Source organism: Ranitomeya variabilis, chromosome 2, assembly GCF_051348905.1.
Source record: "Ranitomeya variabilis isolate aRanVar5 chromosome 2, aRanVar5.hap1, whole genome shotgun sequence".
Lineage (NCBI taxonomy): Eukaryota > Metazoa > Chordata > Amphibia > Anura > Dendrobatidae > Ranitomeya > Ranitomeya variabilis.
Window position 1 is genome coordinate 60,296,279 of NC_135233.1, and position 12,092 is coordinate 60,308,370.

At 39.8% G+C, this 12,092-nt stretch overlaps 2 protein-coding genes across 10 annotated transcripts in view; one reads left to right on the forward strand and one right to left on the reverse strand.

Annotated features, from left to right (window-relative positions):
• Nucleotides 1-12,092, reverse strand: part of NRXN1 (neurexin 1) — a 1,786,277-nt gene that overhangs the window by 1,683,691 nt on the left and 90,494 nt on the right. The gene's annotated exons all lie outside the window — the stretch shown is intronic.
• On the forward strand, nucleotides 972-6,961 carry LOC143804399 (uncharacterized). The gene is made up of 2 exons (XM_077282477.1): nucleotides 972-3,845; nucleotides 6,806-6,961. The coding sequence occupies exons 1-2, from the start codon at nucleotides 3,491-3,493 to the stop codon at nucleotides 6,829-6,831; spliced, it is 381 nt and encodes a 126-aa protein (XP_077138592.1). The 5' UTR covers nucleotides 972-3,490; the 3' UTR covers nucleotides 6,832-6,961.

The window sequence follows — 12,092 nt, forward strand, 5'->3', positions numbered from 1 at the left end:
TGAGCAACTCGTCAGCAGTTACGAACAGGAAAATGGCTATCATTTTTCTATATTAATTAACATGCATCTTTAGTCTAGCCACAGGGACTTAATCATGCCATGATTAAGAGCGTGTTAACCACTTGAAACCCGCAGTCTATGTAGCTCATTTTATGTTACACTGTTACAACTAGAGATAGGCAAACCCAAACAGTCAAGTCCAGGGTCCATACCGAACACCTACTGGACATCACCAGTAAGTCAGTGTTATTGTGCGGGTTTGGCACCCTCAACATTAGGTGTTTGTTGCACTGTCATCTGCATGACATTGCGGGAAGCACAGGCAGCTCTGATCGGCAGTAAGAGCATTACCACCATTCAGAGCACTGTGGTTCCATGAGCCTGCAGCTGTGACAGGAGGTAAAAAGTTTACTTAAGTCACAGGCGTCGACTGATGGGACTACTACTCCCATCAGCCTATGCCTGCTGCCGCTAATAAGAGCGAGAGGAGGTGACTTTTTTTCATGGTACCCGGCTGGGAACGCAGCCTCAGTGACCTCGATGACGTCACTGCTGGTGAGATCTCAGTGAGACCACCACTTACACCGTGAGAAAAAGTTGCCTGCTCTCACTGTTGTTAGCGGCAGAAGCGTAGGCTGATGGGAGTAGTAGTCCCATCAGCCGACGACTGTGACCGTAGGTAAACTTTTTACATTTGCGAATTATAGTCCGAGTTCAAACCTTGATGCATGGGTTGCTCCCACCTCTTGATGAGAACTCAACTTATATATTAGCTGATAAGTTAAGGTCAAGAGATCCATCACTAGTATGTACATCGTGGTTCATACTTGGGGATATAGTTTGCAGACCCAACTACATTATTAGCTACAGGGGAGGATACCGTCAAAGGAATAGTAATAAAATATGGTAAAATATGGTTGCCTGGAAAATGTTAACATTCATATTTTTGTATTCTTTTTTTTTTTAGTAGTGAAATGACATACCATTTTTAGAAAAGGAATCAGAATTCTAATATATCTTTACATTTCATTTTTCTTTACAAGTCGTAACAATAGCATTAAATGAAACATTCTCATAAAAGAGCCAATTTACAGCCTGAAATTACGCACACAGTTTCAATTAATATCTACTATTGATTTAATACCGCATTCAGTGCTTGTTACAAAAAGGTCACATTTCATATTACTCACAAGAAAAAGATAAATGTTTAATGGACAGAGACCCTGAGCTGTCTGGACTAGATGTGGATGGGTTATACATATTGCATTTGTCCTACCTGTTCCTTGTAATCCCCACAGCCTAGCCACAACTGTCTATATAAGTCATTAAAAAGCTGTTCATCATTAAAATGGACCAAAAAACTAAAAGTCAGTATACAGTCAAAAAATAACAGATATTCATGATGGGAGAAGCACATTTAAATTGCTAAAAGCGAAACTCCACCAAGAATTAGTGGATTCTAATGAACTAACGCCTTCGGTGGGTGAAGACCATGAACAATTCAATGCAACTATTCTTGGATTTTTTTTAAATAAATGTTGTCTATATAAAATCTCTAAAAAATCAGATTTATGTCTAAGTTATTGCCCCCATACACATTAGAACAATTGTTAGGTTGGCAATTATCTCTGCTGAGTTCTACATACACAGGAATACATGACTCGGCGGAGCATACCAGCGTTCTCTATATGAAAGCCGCTGCGAGGTTCATCCAGCATTGCCTATTTTTCCAGAAAACACAAAGATCAGGGGTTAGAAATGAAATAGGCTGGATCCTTCTCTTTGTCAAGGGAAAGTCACAATGTGACACAAGTCACTACTCACGAACAAGTCATTAGGCAGAAAAGTCAGACGTTCTGGGGACAATAACAAGTGAGCAGGTAGCTAACCAAGGGAAAAGACAAAGGCGTGTCAGGTCATGGTCCAGGGTCAATATACCAGTAGATAGCGGTTCAAAGCAAAGAGATATTACATAATGATTTGGCAGAAATATGAGTTATACAATTGCTTGTCAAACACATCCTGAGACACAAGATGGATTACATGTAGGAATGTGGGGAAACGTTCCATATGTCAGGATGACCCTGTTCAAAAGTTAAAGTTCCCACAAAGAGTTGGGCTGAATCCACAGGATTTTGGTCTGTCATCCTATATCAAAATGAACTTTGGAATAAACAACTTATTTTTGACCTTTTCAGGGAATTCTAAACAGAACATTAGGCCATAATAATGTGTGTACATAAACACAGAGGATAACCACATTTGGGACACAGGTCATTCTTGCATAAGACTATGTTCTTCATATTAAGGAATAGAACAGAAATTAACCATTTCTTTAACACTCAGAACAACAGAATCAGGCAAACACTCACCAGGAAGCACAAACTACATCTGGCAGGGATTGAGTAGACAGCCCAGCTAAATAGCTTGGGCAACCTCCAGAACAGAGAACACCTGTAGGAAGTCCTGCACCTCCCAGTCACAAATTGGACACCTGAACTGTCAATCAAAGAACTGACAGTTTAGTACGCCCAGCACAAGATTGGACAACCAAGATGTCAACCAAAGCATTGACAACTCAGTATGACCCAGTTTCCATAGGACAGCAAAACAATCACTCACTGAGTGGAGAAATTGCGATACATAAGGCCCCAAACACATTATATTATTGGATAATCCTGTTAATATTGGCAGGTTCAGCCAACTTTAGTCTATGTGCATGGGGACCTTAAGAGAGAAAGAATAATATGAGTAGAATACTGGACACCCTCATTGGCCATTGCATCTTAACCTTACCATTGCACCTTTGCGCATAAGGGTGGCTCAATCTAAATCAGATTGGTTGACTAAATGGGCGTGATTTATCAAAACTAGTCAAAAAAGTGAAGAAGTGGCTCACGGACAACAATTAAGGCTGTCATACACATTAGATGGCTGTCAGTCCAAATACTATAAATATTATTTGCCTGGAACAATATTTTATACATTGATTACCACTGTCAGGATTGTTTCCATTTCCTAATCTCTAGCATAGTGTTACAAGAAATACAAATAGCAACTTAAAAGCAAATACTTAGTCATAAAATGGCAACATGCAGACTATATGTTTTCATTTGGTATATTTTCTAGTTTGGAATACTGACATAAATGCATGTTCCCTCTCGGAACTATGTCTGGAGTGTCTTAAACTATCTGTTGGCAGAGACTGCTGGCAGTGTAAGCTCCAGGGAAAGTACTTCCTTTCAAAAATATTATTGTATGACTACAAAATTAGATCTGGAGGAGGCTTTTTAATGTTCCAGTCACACTGTAAAAACTGCACAGAAACTCGGAAAACAGATAAGAAATGCACATTAAAATGCAAAAAGAAACACGCATACAAATTGGTTTATATTTTCTGTAATAACACACAACTTTATTTCTTATTTCAACTGAAATGTAATTTTAGCAATGTTTTAAGAATGTGTTAAAAAGTGAAAATTGTTATAAAATGTTAATCCACATTAGTGAGAAAGAGAGAAAGAAAGAAGGAAAGAAAACGAGAAAGACAGAGAAAGAAGAAAGAAAAGAAGATAAAAAAGAAGATAAAGGAATTGATGAAAGGAAGGGAGGAAGGAAGAAAGAAAGGGAGGGAGAAAAAGAAAGAAAGAAAGAAAGAAAGAAAGAAAGAAAGAAAGAAAGAAAGAAAGAAAGAAAGAAAGAAAGAAAGAAAAAACAAGTAGTGAAGAAAAAAGGGAGAAAAAGAAAATTAAGAAGAAAGAATGGGAGTAGAGAAGAGAGTAAGGATGAGAGAAAGCAAGAGAGAAAGAGAAAGAAAAAGAAAGGAAAAGGAAAGAAAAAAGCAGGTGAGTAGGGAAGAGAGAAAGGAAGATAGAAAGAGAGAAAGAAAGGAAGAAAAAAGGGAAGGGAAATCAGAAAGAAAGAAAGAAAGATGACTTTCTAGTGCCACCTATAAGTAGCTAAAATAAAAAAGGCGTACCGTGTTAGCCAGTTGAAAAAATAATGCTCTCAGTGTGAAAAAAAGATAATTTTGTAGTTGTGAAACCTTTTAACCCCTTCATGACCGTGGGATTTTTCGTTTTTCCATTTTCGTTTTTCACTCCCCTCCTTCCCAGAGCCATAACTTTTTTATTTTTCCGTCAATTTGGCCATGTGAGGGCTTATTTTTTGCGGGACGAGTTGTACTTTTGAGTGACACCATTGGTTTTACCATGGCGTGTACCATTATGATTCTCCAGGTCAGTACGAGTTCATAGACACCTCACATGTCTAGGTTATGTTTTACCTAAGTGGTAAAAAAAAATCCAAACTTTGCAAAAAAATAAATAAATAAAATTGCGCCATTTTCCGATACCTGTAGCGTCTCCATTTTTCGTGATCTGGGGTCGGGTAAGGGCTTATTTTTTGCGTGCCGAGCTGGCGTTTTTAATAATAGCATTTCGGTGCAGATACATTCTTTTGATCGCCCGTTATTGCATTTTAAAGCAATGTCGCAGCGACCAAAAAAACGTAATTCTGGCATTTCGATTTTTTTCTCGTTACGCCGTTTTGCGATCAGGTTAATGTTTTTTTTTATAGATCGGGCGATTCTGAACGCGGCGATACCAAATATGTGTAGATTTGATATTTTTTTTATTGATTTATTTTGATTGGGGCGAAAGGGGGGTGATTTAAACTTTTATATTTTTTTATTTTTTTCACATTTTTTTTACTTTTTTTTAACTTTTGCCATGCTTCTATAGCCTCCATGGGAGGCTAGAAGCAGGCACAGCCCGATCGGCTCTGCTACATAACAGCGATCATCAGATCGCTGCTATATAGCAGAATTGTAGGTGTGCTGTGAGCGCCGACCACAGGGGGGCGCTCACAGCCACCGGCGATCAGTAACCATAGAGGTCTCAAGGACCTCTATGGTTACCTTCCTGACTCATCGCCGACCCCCGATCATGTGACGGGGGTCGGCGATGCGCTCATTTCCGGCCGCCCGGCCGGATGCGGTAGTTAAATGTCGCTGTCTGCGTTTGACAGCGGCATTTAACTAGTTAATAGCGGCGGGTGATCACGATTTCACCCGCCGCTATTGCGCGCACATGTCAGCTGTAAAAAACAGCTGACATGTCGCGACTTTGATGTGCGCTCACCGCCGGAGCGCACATCAAAGCAGGGGACCCGACATCGGACGGTATAGTACGTCCGATGTCGAGAAGGGGTTAATGGCTAACAAAAATAAAGTAAATGTTAAGGCCCCGTCACACATAGCGATTTACCAACGATCACGACCAGCGATACGACCTGGCCGTGATCGTTGGTAAGTCGCTGTGTGGTCGCTGGGGAGCTGTCACAGCTCTCTCCAGCAACCAACGATCAGGGGAACGACTTCGGCATTGTTGAAACTGTCTTCAACGATGCCGAAGTCCCCCTGCAGCACCCGGGTAACCAGGGTAAACATCGGGTTACTAAGCGCAGGGCCGCGCTTAGTAACCCGATGTTTACCCTGGTTAATAGCGTAAATGTAAAAAAAAACAAACAGTACATACTCACCATCTGATGTCCGTCAGGTCCCTTGCCGTCTGCTTCCTGCTCTGACTGAGTGCCGCTGTACAGTGAGAGCAGAGCGCAGCGGTGACGTCACCGCTGTGCTGTACTTTCACTTTCACTTTGCGGCGCTCAGTCAGTGTGGGAAGCAGACGGCAAGGGACCTGACGGACATCAGATGGTGAGTATGTACTGTTTTTTTTTTTTAACATTTACGCTGGTAACCAGGGTAAACATCGGGTTACTAAGCGCGGCCCTGCGCTTAGTAACCCGATATTTACCCTGGTTACCAGTGAAGACATCGCTGGATCGGTGTCACACACACCGATTCAGCGATGTCAGCGGGACCTCAACGACCAAAAAAAGGTCCAGGCCATTCTGACACGACCAGCGATCTCGCAGCAGGGGCCTGATCGCTGGTACGTGTCACACATAGCGAGATCGCTACTGAGGTCGCTGTTGCGCCACAAAATTTGTGACTCAGCAGCGATCTCGCTAGCGATCTCACTATGTGTGACAGGGCCTTTACTTTGATATTGGGACTATAAAACTTTCACATCACTAATCTAATCCAATTAAGGATTCAGTCTCTGAGCTCAGTTTATTTGTTTAGTTTAATGTTCATTTATTATACCATGCCTCTCTTTTTATTGTATTCTTTTTTTGTTTGTTAATATATTTGTGTTTCTTCAGAAACTTTGTTATACCATGCATGAGGAAGGGACCTAAGAAATCTCGAAAACTTTCTTTGCAATATAATTTATTTTATTTTGTTAGCCATTAAAATGTATCATAACTACAAGATTATCTAGTTTTTCACACTGTAACGCCATGTCTGACCATAAAAGCTTTGAAACATAACTTTGTATTTGAGCTGATTTGCATTTTTGCCCCATGAGCCATTGTCTGTAAGTGGTAAACATTAGTTGGATCTTCTCAATAAGAACCAGTACTCCCTCAGTTTATTAATTATTTGCAATTTAATCACAAAAAGATCTGAAATATAATTGTCATAAGCTGTATGCAAAATTATAACGTGTTCATAGGTATACAGATATACAGCACAATTAACCTGGGAAAGACAGGCTCTAATTTACTAATATATCTCGTAATTTGTCCACATAGTGATGAATCTCAGGGACCAGAGCTTTGAGTGTCTGGGGAAATTTCTCATCTACACACACACCTTTTTTCATAACAGATACCATACTAGGGAATTAAAGCAGACCTAGTGCCCTGTTAATTAAGATTTCAAGTATTCTCTCTACAGATGCCTTTAAAGCTCCCAAAGATTGATTGCCGCCTTTTGTGATGTGATTCGGAACTGAACTAATTCTGCAACAACAAACACCACAAAAATGTTTATGAAATCAAAATGTCCAGTCAATCAGCTGATCGCCACAGGTCCGGCCTCCAAAACCACCAATTATCATCTGTGATACTCATTAGTCACCTTTAGAGGGCAGTGAAAGGAAATCTAGTATTACAGAAATTAATTAGCGACATGACTGCGATATACTGAATTATTTGTTTCTTTTCCACTGCTGTCCTAGTTTCAACCATCAGTCCTACATGTAGACCAGAGTGTGATGACATTTGATCAATACTGGGAACACACAGCATGATAACAAAATACAATTTACCCTGTTACATTGGGTTCAGTCTAGAGATAAGTGAATTTTTTGACATTCAAATTTGCTAGATTTGTTGAATTTTGTTGCTGCACTGCCACTCACTATCTGTATCAGTTTCTTTAATTTGTTGTTGCTTTCTCTCCCTCTCTTTTGCTAAGCTGTGAGCTATGACGTCATCTCACTATCCAGATTTTTTGCAAAATGGCTGTTGTATTCCCTGCATCAGCTTTTACACAGGCTTTGATACTCCATCCTGATTGGCTGTGCTATACCATGGATTTGTGATAGCTACAAAGCATTCTGTGGAAATACGTCCAGTCTCACGCGGTCCTTCTATTGCTGATGCAATCTTCTGCAATGTCTAAAATGGCAGCAGTCAATGAATTGTTAGAATTTGCTGGGTTTAGCTAATTTGAAAAAAATTGACACAAATTCGAATGACATCAAATTGATTCACTCATCTCTAGTTCAGACAATTGGCAATGGTTAAGAATGGCAAAAGCCCAGCATTGTCAACTGGTGGTCTGTCATTTTTGCATTTTAAAACACTTTAGTAGAGGTGAGGAATACATTTTCAGGTCATTGGTCAAGCAGCCAGGTAAGAATTCCATGGCTGCCAGACGGAAGACCTGTGAACCACCTCCTACATAGCAGTATCCACGACTCCTCTATTGATTAACCAGTCTGTCATGACATTGCAAGTCATGATGTCATGCCAGGCTAGCTAATCAAAAGAGGAGCTGGGAATGTCAGAAAGTCAGAGGCAGTTTACAAGGCTCCAATCTAGCGTTCATGGACTACTGACCTAGCAGAAGGACCAGGGTCTTGCAAACTGATTCACTCATCTTTCTATTAAAGTGGTAGTCCCATCTCCAAGATCCTATCCCAATATGTAGTAGGTGTAATAATATTATTAGCAAATACCTCCAAACAGAAATGTAGCATAGTTCTTCTGAGTCATTAAGTCGCTTACCACATGTGCAAGGTATTTCAGTAGCTTAGGTATCCAACTAACTAATTAACTGTTATTATATGAGTAGTCATAACCATGGATATCTATGCTATTGCAATGCCCTACACATGGGTTAAGTGACATAGCGAATCAGAAGAACTATACTACATTTCTAATTGAAGGTATTTACTAATATTCTTATTACAACTAGTGTTGAGCGATACCGTCCGATACTTGAAAATATCGGTATCGGATAGTATCGGCCGATACCCGAAAAGTATCAGATATCGCCAATACCGATACCCGATACCAATACAAGTCAATGGGACACCAAGTATCGGAAGGTATCCTGATGGTTCCCAGGGTCTGAAGGAGAGGAAACTCTCCTTCAGGCCCTGGGATCCATATTAATGTGTAAAATAAAGAATTAAAATAATAAATATTGATATACTCACCTCTCCGGAGGCCCCTGCACCTCACTGCTGTTAACCGGCAGCCTTCTTTGCTTAAAATGAGCGTGTTTAGGGCCTTCCATGACGTCACGGCTTCTGATTGGTCGCGTGCGCTCATGTGACCGCCACGCGACCAATCACAAGCCGTGACGTCATTCTCAGGTCCTAAATTCCTAGAATTAGGAATTTAGGACCTGAGAATGACGTCACGGCTTGTGATTGGTCGCATGGCGGTCACATGAGCGCACGCGACCAATCAGAAGCCGTGACGTCATGGAAGGTGCTGAACGCGCTCATTTTAAGCAAAGCAGGCTGCCGGTTACTACCAGGGCGCGTCAGAGGGTGAGTATATCCCTATTATTTATTTTAATTCTTTATTTTTTACATGGATATGGATCCCAGGACCTGAAGGAGAGTTTCCTCTCCTTCAGACCCTGGGAACCATACACTGGGAACTTCCGATTCCGATTCCCGATACCACAAAAGTATCGGATCGCGGTATCGGAATTCCGATACCGCAAGTATCGGCCGATACCCAATACTTGCGGTATCGGAATGCTCAACACTAATTACAACTACTACATATTGGGATAGGATCTTGGAGATTGTAACAACCCTTAATGGCATTTTTAGCCTTAGTAAACCAGTTTGGGAAAATATTCCCATAAAATGGAGAAACTGCAAAATGAAAATATGAAAAATACTAAAATGGTAAAATTACAGCCCTACTATGTGACTTTGTGATTTTTTTTTTTAAATGTTTTTTATTATTGTGATATTGAAAGAAAAAAACACAATTCTTGTTAACATTTGATAGTAATACAGAAGAAAAGTAAGTTTGTTATTTCTCCTTCCGAGACTATTGAGCCCAACTCCATTAGATAAATCAGTCCTCTCTGTTTTCAAGGTAACATAGTATTTATTTCCTGCCTAATGCAAGGAAGCCTCCTGAGATGATTACAGCCGCACAGTCCTGCTGCTTATGATCTATGCATGTCTTAAGTAAAAATCAGTGATAGATGAATCCGATAAAAATAAACTCTGAGCATCATTTCATCTCCTTGTTAGGATAAAAAAAATCCAAGAACTGCAACAAACAAGGGGTTTTTGCTTCTCGGAACAAACAAGAAAACTGAAATTCCCAGGAAGCAATGCTCTGTTGCCATAGCAACCTTCCAAGGTAGCACAAAAGGGCTCATCTTTATGCAACAACAGTTTTTTTTTCTAGAATCTATCATTTCGCATCTGACAGCGTGCTATCGTTTCCAGTCTGCCGTGACATTTCTTATGAAATACAACGTAGACAATATTTTCACATTTAAATATCAAATCAGTCAATAATACTGCAGCTGGAGGAGGACGCCGTCTATAAGGCAGGAACCATCCCAAATACTACACGGATTAAGATAAAGCAAGGTTTATTGTGCTCCATGAAAAAAGACCAATACATCACAGGCTTCCAATCAGATGACCCCCGCATAAGGTTTTTACTAATTGTTCCAATCTTGAGGGAGAAGGACATCGAAAATAGCTTAAAAATCAGACAGGAATATCAATAACACAACCAGCTAGCAAAACTCGGGAATAAATACCTTTATCTTTTTGCTTCACGTGTAATAATGCATATATTGTTTCACACTACATATTAATTTAATCTAAGGCATGAGTGAATCAGTGAAAATTTCCCTTTTGTTGACCACCAGTTTTCAGGGAACCAGAGTTTCCCAATATAAGCTAAATCCACCACCTCAAGAATGAACCTGCCAACATGATTTAGTAATGGAAAGACATAACTGTAATGGTGCTGTATTACTGATTAAAATGATACCTTTGGTGAAGAAATCTGCTTTGTGGTTCCTCTTTAATCATCATTTGAAGTTTTTTGATAATTAGATTTCGGTGCACAAAGGCCTGACTTTGCTCCAGGTCTTCTCCTCCCCGCCTGTGATTCCCCGGCCCCTCAGCCTGCCTCTCGTCTGTAACATCCGTTCTTACTGAACAATTCCTAATAGGGCGTAGATGTTCCTATTTATTAAAAAAAACCCTCTATACCGCAGATTAAATTCTGGCATACACTCAGTTGAGATCAGCACAAGGTTTAGGAGTTTGATGTATTGGGACTCTATTGTTATGCTGAAATGGAATCTTCCCTAATCCATTCCTACAAGACTGAAAACTCATTTTTCTTCAATTCCATTATTTGCTGTAACATTATGATTTCCCTAAAATAAAGGGGCCCATCCCACAGCATGAGTAATAGCTACAGAACTATATTCCTTCTTCACCAACTCTTTAAGCTGACACTTTGCATTTTGATAGGACATGTAGTCCAGGAATCAATCAAGTCCAAGCCATAATTATCCAAAGCCATAATTCATCAATCCAGAGCATTTTTTTTTTCTCTGTGCTTAAAGTTTACAAGTAACAAGTAAGCTTTTCTAAAAAAAAATACTTATCACCTTCTAAGAGAAAGTCTGACCAATTAAATAGCATTGAAACATGACTAAGGATATTAGCCCAACCAAAGACGATCTGTAGACAGCTACTGCAAGTTCCACTCTTCTGTAAAGAAGCACTCCCATCAAAATTGTTATCATCTTACTATATTGTAGTTATCATATACAGTAATATGGCACTGTGCAATTTCAATTGCTCATTTTGCCTTTCAACCCAGTTAATTCTTCTCTTTTCCATTAGGTCTATAATAGCACATGATTTAAAACTGTCTAGCTGAATCCTTCTAAGCTTTATGTAGAAACAGGAAGTCTCTTTTTCCTGCATGAGTCATCACTGCAAAATTCCTTGGCAGGGGAAGGAGGGATCTGCTGGGTCAGGAGTTGAAGAGCGGGATGACTCATGCAGGAAAAAGAGACTTCCTGTTTCTACATAGAGTAGAGAAAAGAGAAAAACTAACTTGTTAAAAAGGCAAAATGAGCAATTGTCAGTACACAGTGCTATATAATATGAAGATTACAATATATTAAGAGGACAAAAAGTTTAATGGAAGTGCTTCTGTAATACAATGCACGGTGGTAGTTGGTTAGACGAAAAGCCTTTAACATGGCTCTGTGAGAGGGTGATACATTGTCTTTGCTTGCAGAGAAGCAGTATCCATGTGTAAGGCTACATTCACACTTTCAGTATTTGGTCAGTATTTTACATCCGTATTTGAAAGCCAAAATCAGGAGAGGATGAAGAATACAGAAGTGGTGACGTGTTGCTATTAGGCCTCATTCACATGTCAGTATTTGGTCAGTATTTTACCTCAGTATTTGTAACCCAAAATGAGGAGTGGGTGAAAAATACAGAAGTGGTGATGTGTTTCTATTATACTTTTCCTCTGATTGTTCCTCTCCTGGTTTTGGCTTACAAATACTGAGGTAAAAAAACTCACCAACTACTGAATGTGTGAATGTGGCCTTATACTTCTCCTCTGATGGTTCCTCACTGAAGTAGATTACTGACCAAATACTGAAAGTGTGAACATGACCTTAAAGTCATCTTCTGACTGACAAGGAG

Excerpts from the sequence above, each read along its gene's own strand:
- LOC143804399 (XM_077282477.1), top strand. The coding sequence starts at position 3,491 with ATGTTAATCCACATTAGTGAGAAAGAGAGAAAGAAAGAAGGAAAGAAA. Across the intron at positions 3,846-6,805 it reads AAAAGGAAAGAAAAAAGCAG|ATGCCTTTAAAGCTCCCAAA; the intron begins GTGAGTAGGGAA and ends TTCTCTCTACAG.